The sequence below is a fragment of the Hylobates moloch genome, unplaced genomic scaffold (genome assembly GCF_009828535.3).
Source record: "Hylobates moloch isolate HMO894 unplaced genomic scaffold, HMol_V3 SCAFFOLD_16, whole genome shotgun sequence".
Taxonomy (NCBI): Eukaryota; Metazoa; Chordata; class Mammalia; order Primates; family Hylobatidae; genus Hylobates; species Hylobates moloch.
The window spans coordinates 52,418,366-52,435,948 of NW_026652291.1; the positions used below are offsets into that span (position 1 = coordinate 52,418,366).

The 17,583-nt window shown below is 43.5% G+C and overlaps 1 protein-coding gene and 1 long non-coding RNA gene across 5 annotated transcripts in view; one reads left to right on the forward strand and one right to left on the reverse strand.

Moving 5' to 3' along the window:
* Window positions 1–296: 296 nt before the first annotated feature.
* Window positions 297–16,034, reverse strand: LOC116484538 (uncharacterized). Its single transcript, XR_009210172.1, has 3 exons — window positions 15,977–16,034; window positions 5,783–5,886; window positions 297–429 (listed from the first exon to the last, which is right to left on the reverse strand). It is a non-coding gene; the product is annotated as an uncharacterized LOC116484538 (long non-coding RNA).
* Window positions 15,381–17,583, forward strand: part of DDHD1 (DDHD domain containing 1) — a 124,593-nt gene continuing 122,390 nt past the window's right edge. For all 4 annotated transcript variants that reach the window (XM_032179353.2, XM_032179356.2, XM_032179355.2 and 1 more), the window contains exon 1: window positions 15,381–16,377. In XM_032179353.2, coding sequence (XP_032035244.1) covers window positions 15,540–16,377 — 838 coding nt within the window. In that variant the 5' untranslated portion in view covers window positions 15,381–15,539. The remainder of the gene's footprint in view (window positions 16,378–17,583) is intronic.

Sequence of the window (17,583 nt, forward strand, 5' to 3'; positions counted from 1 at the left end):
CCAGCACTTTGGGAGGCCGAGGCGGGCAGATTACTTGAGGTCAGGAGTTCGAGACCAGCCTGGCCAACATGGTGAAACCCTGTCTGTACTAAAAATACAAAAATTACCCTGGTGTGGTGGCAGGCGCCTGTAATCCCAGCTACTTGGAAGGCCGAGGCAGGAAATCGCTTGAACCCAGGAGGCGGAGGTTGCAGTGAGCCAAGATCGGGCCATTGCACTCCAGCCTGGGCAACAGAGTGAGATTCCGTCTCAAAAATAAATAAATAAACAAACAAATAAATAATACTTGCCTCAGTCTCTCCTTCTGCCTTATGCCCCTCAGTTCACTTCTTTCTTCTAAGGAGACAAGAATTGAGGTTGCTGCAGATTTGCACAGATTTGCCACTGGTAACAAATTTCCTCATATTACAGATGAGAAAAAATTAGACCCTGTGAGAGTGAAAGAGTTGCCAGAGGTCACATGTCTAATTAGTGGCAGAGCTGAGTCTGGAATCTAGGTTTCCTAATTTCCTGTCCCATACTTATTCCATTCCTTCATTCCCACATGCTGCTATTAACTACACATCTTGAAACACACCCGCTTTCCCTGATCTCTATCAAGAAGACTAACGTTTTTTCCTTCTGTCTATGAAGGACACTGCTAAGGAGAGCTAGGACCGGCAAGGACCAAAGCACCTACCTACAATAAGAAAGAGAAAGTTACTATAATCCAAATATTCTGTTTCTCCATACCTAGAGCTCTGCCTGGTGGAGTTCTGAAAAAGGCCTCCATGCAATAACAATAAGTAATTTTTAAAAATTAATTCTTTTGTCACTTGAGTACACTGATGGCTGGGGTGGCAGCAAGCCTTAGTTGGGGAAAGGGTAAACCATCATTGCATCACCATGTCTTAGTGAGCTCTGGGGAACACAGTTAAAACAGAAAGTAAACAGAAGAAATCTGAGCAGGCAAAATTAAGTTTTTGCTCAATGTTATTGCCAATTAAACAGAATTGCTGTTCGGTTATTTCTTTGATAGGAGGAAACAATACTTATGTCCACTTAGGAAAAGGGATCTTCTAAGATAAAGTTGAAATATTCTAAAAAATAAGTATCAGAAAATTCTTTGTCTTTGGGGAAAAGCCAAACTTAAGGAAGTCTCATTTCATTAGACTACCTTTGCAATAAAGCAGGCCTGTTAAAAATGGATGGCATATCCATTTTAAGGAGGCTGATAAAATTGTTCCTCTCAGCACCATAAGGCAGGGTGAGAAAAAAAATTGTTCCTCAAGTTTCATGGACAAAATAAAAGCACCTTTTGAAAATAGAAGTCCTCTAATTCTTGATGCTGGTGCCTCCTAATATTTGTGAAAGAAATTTCTTTAAAAGGACACGTCTATTTAATTTGAAAATGAGTTATTGGATGTTGTTGTGTTATATCATTTTATAGAAAGTCTTGTGATATAATGGCATCGCTTATCAGGAAGCAAGGTCTAGTGAGAGACAGTATAGTGAATGGAAGAAGTTAGCATGTAATTCAATCCTTCCCTATGGGTTTATCCAAAGCTAGATCTTCAACAGTATGTCTATACAGACCATTTCTGGAAATGTTCACTCATCTTTACAATTACGGCAGGCAGTCTCATCTTTTTTTTTTTTTTTTTTTTTTTTTTTAGATGGAGCCTTGCTCTGTTACCCAGGCTGGAGTGCAATGGCACAATCTCAGCTCACTGCAACCTCTGCCTCCCGGGTTCAAGCGATTCTCTTGCCTCAGCCTCCCGAGTAGCTGGGACTACAGGCATCCACCACCACGCCCAACTAATTTTTTGTGTTTTTAGTAGAGATGGGGTTTCACCGTGTTACCCAGAAGAGGGTCTCAATCTCCTGACCCTGTGATCTGCCCACCTCAGCCTCCCAAAGTGCTAGGATTACAGGCGTGAGCCACTGTGCCAGGCCAGTCTCATCTTCTTTAATTCATCCTATATCGCATGGACTAATTGATCTTCCTTTTCCTTAAAAAAAAGGTGGGGGGTGGCTGATATGATGTTACTCTCCCAATAAAATATCCTTTAATGTTTTCATATTATGTACAGAATAAATTCTACTCTCATGAGCATGCCATTAGGGGTCCTCCCTGATCAGGTACAAACTTTGGCACAAGTGGCATGCAATTATTGTTTTACTTTACGTTTTTTGCTACTGTGCCAGATGAAGTCTTTATCCTATTCTCTTAACAATTTTCAAGTTTTCATTTCCTCTTTTGTTAATTTACATTCATAATTTCTGCCCAGTTTTCTAATGGAAGTTTATTATGATTTCCAGTCTGTGAATAGGACCTCTTTATTTATTGAGGTTTGTAATCTTGTGTCAGTCATATTTATGACAACACTTTCAGAGTTTGTTGTGATATTAACTTATGGGTGATGTTAGAAAGTCAAAAAGTTTATAGCTTAATTGATAGGCCAGAGTTTGTCTTGCATATAATTTATGTCTAGAATCTGTTTTTGGAAGCTTTCCCTCTCATCCTCTGTTCTTCCCATTTTCTACCAGATTCATATGAAACTACCTAGAGTTTTCCAGTCTCAGGTATTTAATACTCTGACATTGGCTGGTCTTCAGACTTTAGACTCTTCATGCCTTTACCAATCTGCTAAATAATTAAGAGTTTATTAGGTTAATAGCAAAGGAGCTACCTTTTCCCCTCTGGATGGCAGAGTTTCCTTTGTGCCTAAAGTGCTTTAGCTGGGCCTGGGCCCTAAGATTTTTGAAACCTGGGTGATAGAGGTGAGGAAGTTGTCATTTAAGAGTTGCAGATTCTGGCCGGGTACAGCAGCTCAATGCCTGTAATCCCAGCACTTTGGGAGGCCAACAAGGCAGGTGGATCATTTGAGGTCAGGAGTTCAAGACCAGCCTGGCCCACGTGGTGAAACCTCATCTCTACTAAAAATACAAAAAATTAGCCAGGTGTAGCCGTGCATGCCTGTAATCCCAGCTACTCAGGAGACTGAGGCAGGAAGAACACTTGAAGTTTCAGGTGAAAGGCATGGCTCGGAGCTGGGAGTGTCCCCTCCTCCCTGCTCAGCTTGGCACCTGGATGGTGGAGCCAGAGGGAATCAGAAGACCATGCTCTTGGCAAGGCCACCACCAATATCAGGAGGGTACAGCATCATTACCAAGGCAACAATGAGATTCCTTCAAGCTACTTGGAGGACAAGCAGGGCATATGGGTGAACACAGTGTTGCTAGACTAGCAGGAAAGGAACATGGTTGGCTTGGATGATTACTGTAGTGGACAGACCGTAAGCAGATATACGCTATCCTTTGGGGGACAACAGGGAATATTTGGGAAATATTTGACTAGTAATCAATTAAGTGGGGCCTCAAGTTATATTTGGAGCAATAGAAAGTTAGTAGGACCTCATTTATATCTAGTGAAAAGCCTGGTCATACCAGCTGCACACATTTAAAAATACACATACAGGCTGGGTGCGATGGCTCATGCCTATAATCCCAGCACTTTGGGAGGCTGAGACTGGTGGATCACCTGATGTCAGGAGTTCAAGACCAGCCTGACCAACATGGTGAAACCCTGTCTCTACTAAAAATACAAAATTAGCTGGGCATGGTGGTGCATGCCTGTAATCTCAGCTACTTGGGAGGCTGAGGCAGAAGAATCGCTTGAACCCAGGAGGCAGAGGTTGCAATGAGTCGAGATCATGCCATTGCACTCCAGCCTGGGCAACAAGAGTGAAACTCCATCTCAATAAATAAATAAATAAACAAACAAACAAACAAGGACAGTGTTCCTACCTTTGTTATGAATGTATGTCAAACCATGTAGGAAGGAAATGCCCTACTGAGAAAGTTTTTAAAGCAGGTTGAGCCTTGCGATGTCCTTTCCATCAAAATCAGCACAATGACCAAGGATGAGCCCTTGATAGGACTATATAAGAATAATGATATCAGTACAGGTCATGGAATGAAACAAATACCTAGAAGTGCCCTCATTCAATTATGTGGACTGAGTGGCAATTATGTGCAAGGCCCTGTGCTAGATGCTGACGGAGCTATCAAAGTGCTTCCAATCAAATTGATTTAAGGAAGGCCATATCTCTGATCATTGCTAGGGACTTAAGCCCACCCTTTAAATATGTTATGGCATCTGCTATATTTAGATGATTTTTAGATGGGGTCTTGCTAAGTTGCCCAGGCTGGTCTCGAACTCCTGGGCTCAGGCAATCCTCCCACCTCAGCCTCTCAAGTAGCTGGGACTAGAGGCATGCACCAACATGCCTGGCTCTAGATAATTATTGTTTTATATTGTTTGACTTTTCTAGTAATCTACACTTGTTCATCATTCCTGGCTTACTCTCTATTTTCCAGTTTGTCTAGCTCTTTCATGACTTGGGGTCAGTAGGTACATGATTCTTTCTGCCTGGAATATTATTCTGCATTCCACCTCCACTCCCCTTTTCGGTTACCTTCTATTCGTCTTTCAAGTCCTGGCTTGGGCCTCTGCTATGGTTTGAATGTGCTCCCCAAATTTCATATATTGGAAACTTATCCCCCAAATTCATGTTGGTTAGAGGTAGGGCTTTGGGAAGTCATTAAGATTAGATAAAGTTATCAGGGTGGGGGCCAGTGATGGGACTGTTCAGGCTTTATAAAATGAGGAAGAGAAATATCTGAGCTGAAATACATGCTCTTTCCTTTCACCATGTGATGTTTTCTGCCATGTTATGATCCAGCAAGAAGGCCTTCACCAAATGCTGGTATTATGCTCTTGGACTTCCCAGCCTCCAGAGCCATGAGCTAAATAAATTTCTTTTCTTTTTCTTTTTCTTTTTTCTTCATATTTTTAAAATTTCATTTTCTTTTTTTATTCTAATTTTTTTCTTTATAAATTACTCAATCTGTGGTATTCAGTCATAGCAAAATAAAACAGATGAAGACAGTATCTCTTTTTCTGGGATGGCTTCTACAACTAAATGTTCCCATCCTCACCCCCAACTGATGGGTTGGTCATCCCTCTAAATACCATAATAGCACCCTTCTAGGCCCTTCTTAGGGCTTCTTTCACACTTTACAACCACATATTTTCTATGTTTTCCACTATATTGTAAGTCCTATTAGGGTCAGTCTATTATTGCCCCTGAAAGAGTACAGTCAACACTCAGTATCCATGGATTTTGCGTCTACAGAGTTAACCAGCTACAGATTAAAAAATGCAGTAGGCCTACAATGCTTGCATCTGTACTGAACATGTACAGGCCTTTTTTTGTCATTATTCCCTAAATAATACAGTATAGCAAGTATTTATATAGCATTTACATTCTGTTTTATAATACAGGTATTATATTAATAAGTAATCTAGAGATTATTGAAAGTATACAGGAGGATATGCATGGGTTACATGCAAATACTGTGCTATTCTATATAAGGGACTTCAGCATTCACAAATTTTGGCATCTGTAGGGGGTCCTAGAACCAATCACCCACAGCTACTGAGGGAGGACTGTACTTGGCTGATACATAGTAGACATTCAATACATATGTCTTCATCGGAGTTGACCTTTTGTCAATTACTCTGATAACTCATCACTCTTGAGAGAACGATCATTTTCATTGTCCCTCATTTTACAAGTAGGAAAATATTGCCTGACAATTATTTATAAGAGCTGAAACATGCTACTGAGCATAAAATTCTATTTGCATCTTTTTTCTCCCTAGGAATTCTATGTTTTCACCTGTGACTTAGACTACTAGGTCATCAATCAGAAAACTCCAAGAAAGTTTCACTTACCTTAAAACTCTTTTAGCTCTAATGGGGTTCTCACAGTTTTCATGACCTTTAAAGGAGATCAGAATTTGTAGGCACCAAAGAATCTCATGAGTTCCTGGATTCTTCTAAAGAAGATTTCAAACAAAGCACATTAAAGAGTGTGTTAAATTGGCCGGGTGCAGTGGCTCACACCTATAATCCCAGCACTTTAGGAGGCCGAGGAGGGAGGATCACCTGAGGTCAGGAGTTCAAGACCAGGCTGGCCAACCTGGTGAAACCCTGTCTCTACTAAAAATACAAAAATTAGCCAGGTGTGGTGGCAGGCGCCTGTAATCCCAGCTACTTGGGAGGCTGAGGCAGGAGAATCTCTTGAACCCAGGAGGTGGAGGTTGCAGTGGGCCGAGATTGCGCCATTGCACTCCAGTCTGGGGGACAAGAGCGAGACTTTGTCTCAAAAAAAAAAAAAAAAAAAAAAAGGAGTTGTTAAATTTTCGTTTTTAAAACTCCATGGATTGCTCCACTGGTATTAAGGCCAGTACTATTAAGTGGGGGAGAGCACAAAGTTGCAACAAGGACTGCACATGATCTAGAATTCAGGTCTGTGGCCTTTCCAAGAAGTTGCGCTAACGTGGAGAAGCCAAAAAGGGTTTATGAACAGCTTCAGAGAAGAGAACATGGGTAATTACAGGCCCTTTGAGGACTGAGAGGTTGAGTCCCTTTTCCTCATCTCTGTGTGGATTGGCCAACAGTTCTGAGATGAACAAGGTTGAGTAACTAACGTAACAGAGGAATAGAAAGAAATGCAAATAATAAGGTGTTTTAGATGCTGAATCTCACCAATTCTACTTTGTAAGACTTATAGATAAAAAGCAAGCAAGGGGAAAAAAACTTTTGAAAAATAGGAAGTCTTTTGTTGCATAATGTTTGCTGTCAGCTATGGCAAGTGACAGTCATGGGAGGTACCACAAGAGCTTTCATACACATTAGCTCATTTTGTCTTAAATAATCTTTACCACAACAAAGTGAGGCAAGCATTGTTATTATTCTCATGTAACTGATGGTGAATCTGAGGCTCAAAGCTCACAGTCAGTCTTTCACAGGACTGAAAACTGAACCTAGCTCTGTCTGCAATGTGCATGTGATTTGCATGACACCTGTAGACAGTGATTTTATTCAAATATGTTAATTGTCTAAATTGATACAGTCCAGAAAGGAGAGGGCTGCTTGAAGAGAAATCTCTAAAAGCATGTAGGTGTGGTCAACATTAAATTATATTTTCCCTTTTACTTATTTTATTATTTCTTTTTGAGGCAGAATCTTGCTCTGTTGCCCAGGCTGGGATGCAGTGGTGCAATCTCAGCTCACTGCGACCTCTGTCTCCCAGGTTCAAGTAATTCTCCTGCCTCAGCCTCCTGAGTAGCTGGAATTACAGGTGCCCACCACCACAACTAGCTAATTTTTGTATTTTTAGTAGAGACAGGGTTTCAACATGTTGACCAGGCTAGTCTTGAACACCTGACCTCAAGTGATCCCCCCTCCTTGGCCATCCAAAGTGCTGAGATTACAGGCGTGAGCCACAATGCCTGGCCTATTTTACTTATTTTTAAAAGCTATTTTTAATTCTACAAGTAACATATAAATATGTGCTCATCATATAATGTTCAGATATAGAACTTAAGGTCTACCTTTATTTCCCCCTCACCATCCAGAATTAACTATGTGGATACTTTGGAACATATCCATTCAAACATATCCTTTTATCAACAACTTGCATATATGTAGGTAAACATATAAAAATATATGCATATATGTATATATACACACAGATAGTGTGGGAATATTTGTGTTTTTAATGTAAAAATAAGATCAAACCATGGGTTATTCTGTAACTTGACATTTTCCCCTAATAAATAATATGTCTTTGAGTTCTTTCTGTGCCAGTACATTCTTTTTAGCTGTTTTTTTTGTTTGTTTGTTTTTGTTTTTGTTTTTTTGATATGGAGTTTTGCTCTCGTTGCCCAGGCTGGAGTGCAATGGCATGATCTTGACTCACTGCAACCCCTGCCTCCCAGGTTCAAGCGATTCTCCTGCCTCAGCCTCCTGAGTAACAAGGATTATAGGCACCCGCCACCACAGCCGGCTAATTTTTTTGTATTTTTAGTAGAGACAGGGTTTCACCATGTTGGCCAGGCTGGTCTGGAACTCCTGAACTCAGGTGATCCACCCGCCTCAGCCTCCCAAAGCGCTAGGATTGCAGGCATGAGCCACCATGTCCAGCTTAGCTCTTCTTTCCATAGTGTTCCATAGTCATGATGTACAATAGGCTATTTAACCATTCTGCTATTTTCATTCTTAGATCAAGATATTTTCTACTATAGAATAGTTTTCTGTTTTTAGTTTTTCTGGTTTTGGTTTTTTGTTCTTGCTTGGTTTTCAAAACAGAGATAATACACTTTGGATTATATTGTTTAATACCTACATCTATGTCAGTAAGGGTTTAGGAAAGATAATCTCTCTCCCATTGGCTTCCCAAAAATATTTTTTGAAACATCTATGACTTATCTGAGAAATTAAAGAGAAGAATATCTGTAGCAAAGTATTACAATAATATATTTATCAGGCCAGGCGTGGTAGCTCACACCTATAATCCCAGCACTTAAGGAGGCTGAAGCAGGTGGATCACTTGAGGTCAGGAGTTTGAGAACAGCCTGGCCAACATGGTGAAACCTCAAATCTACTAAAACAAACAAACAAACAAACAAACAAACAAACAAACAAAAACTAGTGTGGTGGCAGGCACCTGTACTCCCAGCTACTCGGGAGGCTGAGGCACGAGAATCACTTGAACCCAGGAGGCAGAGGTTGCAGTGAGGCAAGACTGCACCACTGCACTCCAGCCTGGGTGACAGTGAGACTCTCTCTCAAAAAATACATATATTTATTAATTTATATTTCATCTAAAATTCTAAAGATGAAAATAAGTAATTCCCTCTACTGAATAATGCTTTATTCCCTTGCTTACATATGAAGAACAAATATCAGTAACTAACTTTCATCTGATTGAGACTATGAATCACATAGCTAATCTGCTGGAAAGCTCAGAATCTAACTGTGGCCCATCTCTATTTTACAAATATATAGGGCTTTGCCCAGTATGTTTTATTTCTGATTTCTTATTTTTCTAACCTCAATTTTCCCTTTTCTCCAATTTTCTCACATATATTTGTTGTTTTGCATGGTTTTTTTTTTTTTTTTTTTTTTTAGGCAGACTCTCACTCTGTCACCCAGGCTGGAGTCAGTGGCGCGATCTCGGCTCACTGCAAGCTCCGCCTCCCAAGTTCACGCCATTCTCCTGCCTCAGCCTCCCAAGTAGCTGGGATTACAGGCGCCTGCCACCACGCTCAGCTAATTTTTGTATTTTTAGTAGAGATAGGGTTTTGCCATGTTGGCTGGAACTCCAGACCTCAGGTGATCCACTTGTCTCGGCCTCCCAAAGTGTTGGGATTACAGGCGTGAGCCACCACACCTGGCCATTTCTGTTGTTTTAAACCATGCAGTGCAGCCCTAGGAAACGAATACACTGTCCCTCTATATCTTCTTAAGGTTTATAATTAATCTCTCTCTCTCTCTCTCCTTTTCTTTTTCTTTTTTTTTTTTTGAGATGAGATATCACTCTCACCCAGGCTGGAGTGCAGTGGCATGATCTCAGCTCACTGCAACCTTCGCCTCCCGGGTTCAAGCAATCCTCCCACCTCAGCCTCCTGAGTACCTGGGACTATAGGCACACCACCACGCCTGGCTAATTTTTGTTTTTGTTTTTTGTTTTGTTTTTGGTAGAGACAAGGTTTCGTCATGTTACCCAGGCTGGTCACGAACTTCTGGGCTCCAGCAATCCTCCTGCCTCAGCCTCTCAACGTGCTGGGATTATTAGCATGATCCACCTGGCCCAGAGGTTTATAATTTCTAACCTGAGAAATACAGTCACATGAGTGATCAAAGTTTATAACTGTTAACCCGAGAAGCAGAGTAATATGAATAATCAAATGGACTATTTGTGAGTTCTTACAGATGATTAAGAATTAGTATGAATCTGATGTTCTAAACTTAAGAAGTGAAGAAGTCACAAATGCAGGGCCATTGTTACTAATTTCTCATATTTAAAATACATGTTGCTGAACCTTGAAGATAAAATTTCTGAAGAATTTTGCTTTTCTACCATGCCATTTACACTTATTAATGGTATTATCCTAATGGCTATCTAGTATGGTTCAAATAACCCAGTGGGAGACCCACAAAAAAATTTGTGAGCTTATGAGTCTAGAATTATATATATATATCTTTTTTGAGATGGAGTTTCGCTCTTGTTGCTCAGGCTGGAGTGTAGTAGCATGATCTCGGCTCACTGCAACCTCCACCTCCCGGGTTCAAGCGATTCTCCTGCCTTAGCCTCCTGAGCAGCTGGATTACAGGCATGCACCACCACGCCCAGCTAATTTTGTATTTTTATTAGAGATGGGGTTTCACCATGTTGGGCGGGCTGGTCTTGAACTCGTGACCTTGTGATCCACCCGCCTTGGCCTCCCAAAGTGCTGGGATTACAGGTGTGAGCCACCGTACCCGGCCTAGAATCATATTTTATTCAAGCTGAAACTTTAAATGAATTGCTGACTTATGATGTAAGGATAAATATACTTTTTTAAGCAGCAGTTGCAAAAACAGTAAATCAATTCTGCCGTTCAGTCCTTTAAATGCTCAGCAAATTACTGACAGTTACATTAGTGGAAATAAATCTTTATTGGAACAAAGCGTCTCTTTTCTTTCCGTTTTACTTACATATGAAAATACACATATGCAAGGTGCTGCCTCTAAGTCTTGCTCAGCACCATATTATGATTATCAATTACTTCTTATTGAAGGCTCATATGAGTCTGTGAACAAATATGTACTTTCAACTTACCTGTGGAGGTAGGAAAAAATCCTAGAACACAGAAGTCATTAAATACATCTACAATGGATGCATAATGTGGGCCTCACAGCAGCCGATAGCTATGGCCCAACTCACTTTTCTATAATGAAAGAGCAGGAAGATGGCCAAATCAGTCTGATATAAACAAGCTGATGAGGATTTTGTGGCTGCCTCCACAGAGTATGCATCAATGTTATATTGATTTATACTTTCTTTCATTTGAATATATACCTTCACCACCATTGACCTTTATTTCCAAAAGGAATAGAAAACATTTTTATAGGGTTTTGGTAAGTATGGTTTTGTGGATAGGCCTCTTATAAATCTTTAAGTAAATGCATTTCGTAATTCTACATTTTAAGTGTGATTTCAGTTAAAAATAAAAACACAACAGCACTAGACAATAAATATTTGTTGAATGAATAAAAGGATTAATGACTTTATTCATTATGAATCCCTATGTTATTTCTGCCCACCTTGCTTCCTTTGGATTGTAATTTGATTTTGTTTATTGATCTGTCTGTAGGGAGAGAATGACCCTGGGGTAGTGATGCAGCTATAGTGGCATTACAATTATATTCCTTATAGGAACTTAAAAGTCGGCATTGTGGTTTTATTTATAGACACCACTAGACTGTGAATGCTTCACTGTAGAGCCTAGCACAGCGCCTGAAATGTCCAGTGAATGTTCCCTGCTTCAGTCTAGGTTGTTGTTTCATTTAGTCAGGGCATCAAACAAAACACTCTCATCTTTAGAAACTGGATAAGTGGTAATCCTAAAAATAAAAAGTGAAATAAAATTTAAGGTGTGGTGGATGGCTTATCAAACATGAGATAGAGCAGATGGGGGCGTGGTTATGTCTGCCCTCTTTCTTTCATTCGAAATAGATGTCCTCTATCATACACTCTGGATGAAGCTATTTCAAGTGCAGGTGTGGGATGTTGGCTCAGGATAAATTACTTGGCATCAAGCGATCCCTAATGTTACAAGGGTGAAGACAGGTTAAAATGAACAACATGGTGGCTTGTGCCTGTAATACTAGCTACTGGGGAGGCTGCAGCAAGAGGATTACTTGAGGAGTCTGAGGCTGCAGTGAGCTAGGATTGGCCTACTATACTTCACCTGGGCAACAGCAAGACCCTATCTCTAAAATAATAAAATGAATAACAGGGACAAACTTTAAGAAAAGAAGAAAAGGGAAAGCACACAATTGCACTAAAACATCTTTGAGACGCGTGGAGGAGATGGCCATTGTTACCAGATAGCTCTTGCCATATGCCTAATGGGGACAGGAAGGTGGTAGGATACACAGACAAGCCGTTTTAGTCTTTTGCAGTACAAACCAACTGGCTTTACCTCTTTTTTTTTTTTTTTTCTCCACACCAATAACTCCGTCAGGCTTGATTCCACATGCACCTGTTTCTTGCGGCAGCATGGCCCAGTAATGCCAGAAGTCTGAATCAATCACAACTATTTGACTTACGTGAAAGAGGCCTGGTCTTGCGTAATTATTAAAATACAATGGAATGCTTTACATAGAGCCATGGAAGTTCAGATAATGCTGTGTCCATTGTACACACTAATGATGTAGAGTGGTGAGGAGCCACCTGACACCTATTCTGGCAGGTGGGGACTAGAATAGATGCCCCAACCCATCTCCCTCTGGTCAGGATCATATTACCTGAGAAGATGACCTAGAAAGCAAAAGGAGAGTAGGAACAGGAGGCATTAGATAAAACATGACTTTTAAAGCAGAAAAGTTGAGAAAAACAACATCATGACCTTTGCCTTGATATGGCTAGGGAGTAAAAAGGAAATAAACACATGCAGTCACATGAAGTTAGATATTGTGCTCTCAAATATCTTCTGGGCACTGTCAGCCTGGGACCCAGTATATGGGTCTGCCATAGCCCAAGCTCACTTCCAAGGGGCAGAAGCAATCTCAGCCCACAAAATGTTGACTGACATCTCCCCTCAACAAGGTCTAGACCAAGCTTGTCCAACCTGCAGCCCATGGGCCATATGCAGCCCAGGATGGCTTTGAATGTGGCCCAACACAAATTCATAAACTTTCTTAAAACAGTATGAGATTTCTTCGTGATTTTTTTAAGCTCATCAGCTATCATCAGTGTTAGTGTATTTTATGTGTGACCCAAGACAATTCTTCTTCTTCCAATGTGGCCCAGGAAAGCCAAAAGATTACACACACCTGGCTCTAGACCAAGATAATGAGGTCAGCAGAGAAGCTAGGATTCCCTTCTTCTGCCACCTGGGTTGTTTTGAGAATCAACATTTCCTTCAAAAATGATCACTCTACCTAAAGAGTGTGGCATTTCCCCAGTGAAACCACAAGAGGATAATCTTCTCAAAATAACCAAATAAGCACACTTAAAAATAATAGAAACATTCATTCAATGCAAAGCAGAAAGTACTTTTTTTTTCCAAGACGGAGTCTCGCTCTGTGGCACAGGCTGGAGTGCAGTGGCACGATCTTGGCTCACTACAAGTTCCACCTTCCTGTTCACGCCATTCTCCTGCCTCAGCCTCCTGAGTAGCTGGGACTACAGGCACCTGCCACCACTCCCGGCTAATTTTTTGTATTTTTTTTAGTAGAGACAGGGTTTCACCATGTTAGCCAGGATGGTCTCAATCTCCTGACCTTGTGATCCGCCCACCTCGGCCTCCCAAAATGCTAGGATTACAGGCGCTAGGATTACCGCGCCCGGCCTTAGTACTTTTTTTTTTTTTTAACAGAGGATAATGTTAATGGAAATTGGGTAGTCAAGAGTTAAAATCTGGCCAAAATAATCTGACCAGATAGCTATATAGTTAGGCTACATTCTATCAAGAAACATAAAGGAATAGAGATATTTTAAATGTTGTGATATTCCTTATTTATAATCCCCTTCATAGTACTTTTCATACTGTACTATAATATAATGTATCTGTTTACTTGTCTGTATCCCCCTCTAGGCTGTAAGTTCCTTGAAGAAAGAACTCACTCTCTCCCATTCTCTCTTATAGTAGAAGTTAGCATAGAGGTGCCTGGCATATAGGTGGCCAGACACCTATTCAAACCCTGTAGAATGAATGCTTTTACAGCTAGTAAATAGACCAAAGCTCATATTCAATATCATATTCTGCATATTGTCAATAGAAATATTGGGGGAGCAACTGGGAATCAGGTACTCAGAAATTTTTTTGAATAGTAAAGAGGGTCCTGATCTTAGATGCTTTCAGTCAGAGCTGCAGTATACAATTGGATAGGTTGTTCACTGCACAAGGTTAACCAGCTAAGGACACTAATCGGGGTGGAAAATCCAGCCTGTATTCTACTTGACAAGCCATGAACTCCAACACTGCTCTGTATCTGCCCACAGGAAGCAATGCCTTTTTTCAAATTCCTACAAATGCACTGTACAAACTTCAGATGGTCCTGATTTAAATAACGACAGAGTAATAATGTCTGACAGGTTACATCTCAGGAGCAAGAAAAATTGCCCTACCAATCTGATTCCACCGGAGAGTAAAAGAAACAGTGAAGACTGTCTATTCTTAAAATGAAAACACTGAGGTTGGAGATGGTTTTTCTCTGGATTCTCAACATAGGGTGATGTGCTTATAAAATAATTTTTTTAAATAAAAAAGACCCACATAAGGGAGCCTCTGTATTCAACTTGATCCCTTGATCCCAGAATATGAGTTACAGAATCAGAGATGCATAAAAATCTGGAAGAAACCTTAAAGTTCATAGAATTCCATTGCTAGAAGGAACTTTAGATATCATCTGGTCCAAGAATCTTAATTTTACAGATGAGGAAACCAAAAAGATCAGGGAGATTATGTGATTTGCCTGTGGCTGGTTAGCAAAGCTAAATCTAGAACCTGGTTGTTTTCTACCTATCAATCTAATACTCTTTACCACAGCTGGTTGGACTTGACATCATAATCAACTAAGACTGATTGCGCACCCACTGTGTGGGAGAGGCTGACACAGACTTGGTTTCCGTCAAGAGCCTAGCAATGAGGTTGAGAAAACAGGAAATCCAAGCATCAAAAGATAAGTAATAATATGAGATGGCATACGAAGCAAGGTTTAGATTCCAGTTTCCCAGTGGGAGTGGTGACACCAAGGTGAGTGATGGGTGTGGGGTGGAGTGCCCTCGTATCCACCCACCTATGCGTCCTGGTTCTGTCTGGAGGGACCAGGGCCAGGTGACAAAACGTCCAGGCGAGGCCGCAGTAGGGCCTAAGGTCAAAAAAAGCAGTGCTGAATCCAACACCCCGGGGCCCTCTTGACACGTAGCTTAAGGCTCTGGGCTCATGACCCACATTGTAAAGATGAGTGGGGTAAAGCCTATCCACATCTGGGCTGTGAACTCCAGAAGGAGGGGACCGAGGCAGCTGTGCATGAAGACCGCAGGGAAGGAGGAAGGGAGCCGAGGAGGCCCAAGAGCGGCGAGCGACCTGAGGCCACCCTGCCCTCTCAGCCAGAGGGGCAGGGGGCGCGGCCGCCCGCGGCGCCGGTGCAGCCCGGGCTTCCGGGGCGGCGCGCGCGGCCGGGGGGCGGGGCGGGGGCTGAAGCACCGCCTACGTCGGGCTGCGTGACAATGGGGCCGGCCGCAGAACGCAGCTGCCGCGGCTGCGGGTCTCGTGGGGGCGGAGCGGCGGCAGCTGCCGCCGCAGCTCGGGTCGGGATTTGAAAGATTAGAAACTCTTGGGTGGAGAGGGCGGCGGCGTTGAATGTGTAGCGGAAGCGCTGGGGGTCACGGCTCCGCGCGCCGCCGGGCAGCCGGCGGCGTCTCCACAGCATGAATTACCCGGGCCGCGGGTCCCCACGGAGCCCCGAGCATAACGGCCGACGCGGCGGCGGCGGCGCTTGGGAGCTGGACTCAGACGCGGGGCCAGCATTCGGCGGCGGCGTCTGCTGCTTCGAGCACCTGCCCGGCGGGGACCCGGGCGACGGCGACGTGCCCCTGGCCCTGCTGCGCGGGGAACCCGGGCTGCGTTTGGCGCCGGGTACCGAGGACCACAACCACCACCTCGCGCTGGACCCCTGCCTCAGTGACGAGAACTATGACTTCAGCTCCGCTGAGTCGGGCTCCTCGCTGCGCTACTACAGCGAGGGCGAGAGCGGCGGCGGCGGCAGCTCCTTGTCGCTGCACCCGCCGCAGCAGCCTCCGCTGGTCCCGACGAACTCGGGGGGCGGCGGGGCGACAGGAGGGGCCCCTGGGGAAAGGAAACGTACCCGGCTTGGTGGCCCGGCGGCCCGGCACCGCTATGAGGTAGTGACGGAGCTGGGCCCGGAGGAGGTACGCTGGTTCTACAAGGAGGACAAGAAGACCTGGAAGCCCTTCATCGGCTACGACTCGCTCCGCATCGAGCTCGCCTTCCGGACCCTGCTGCAGACCACGGGTGCCCGGCCCCAGGGCGGGGACCGGGACGGCGACCATGTGTGCTCCCCCACGGGCCCAGCTTCCAGTTCCGGAGAAGATGACGATGAGGACCGCGCCTGCGGCTTCTGCCAGAGTACGACGGGGCACGAGCCGGAGATGGTGGAGCTGGTGAACATCGAGCCTGTGTGCGTGCGGGGCGGCCTCTACGAGGTGGATGTGACCCAAGGAGAGTGCTACCCGGTGTACTGGAACCGTGAGTAGCGGGCCGGGGTTAGGGCAGGACGGGCTGCCCCTGCATGGGCCGATGCGCACCGGTGTGGGTTTGGGACTGGTCGCCGCGAAGAGGGAGGCGCGTGAGGCCTGGCGTTTGGCTGGGGCAGGATGGAGATTGCGCAGGGAGCGTCGGCAGGTGAAGGGTAAACGAGCAGATGGCAAAACCCAAGCTGCCTGGGGTCAGGAGGACTGGATACCTTCGGGGGTAGCGCCTCCTGGGTGAGCCGGGTGCTGCTGCCATCCCCTGGAAGTGATCCAGGACCGGATCCGCAGCCCGAGGTTTAATTTCGTGATCCTACCAGCTTTATCCACCTGGGGATCTGGTTCGGTCTCATTTACCCTAAACAGCCTATGATTTAAATAGCGGCACATCTTCTGGAGTAGGAAGGTTTGAGAGGATCTGCTCGAGAATCAACAGCTTAGTTATGGATTCAGGAAAAGTAAAAGAATCCCTGGCGGGAAAGGAGATAGGTTGTTCCCACTGGGTGTGTTCGGAGAGGTGGAAAGCACTGCGTGAAGCAGCTCTGGCAAGTGGCTCCGCTCCCTCGATGGAATACTGGATTCTGTCTCTTAGGTCCTCATTTACATATTTTTTGTCTTTGCATCTTAACCTTGAAAAATTACCATTTCTATGCCTCGTCTTCCTCATCTGTAAAAGGGGAGAAATTGTACCTACCTCACGGGATTGTTGTGAAAGTAAATTAGAAAATATACCCCAAGGGCTTGGAACTATGGTTGGTAATTATGTGTGATATGAGTGTTAACAGTATTTATTAGACAACAACACAGATGGGTTTGTAGTTAGAATAGGAGGAAAGTGACCATAAATATCTGCCAGTGCATGCAGCAAATATTACGTATATAATATATAGGAGATATTCAATAGTCACAGAAGTTATTGACCACCAGTATTATAATATGTAATATACAGTTCTAATTTTCATGGGCCCAATGCCCTAACTCAGATGTCTTCATTGATTGTCACAACCCTTAGATCCTCCATACAACACTCTGCCCTCTATTAATTAGATGGATTGATGACAGCTTCCTTTCTGTATGTTTAGCACCTTACCATCGGCAGAGCCCATCACCTTTATCTTTGTACTCTGATAGGGCCTAGTGCAATACATATTCAATAACTAGGTATTGAATTGCATCAGTGATTCTGATAATGTTAAAACATTCA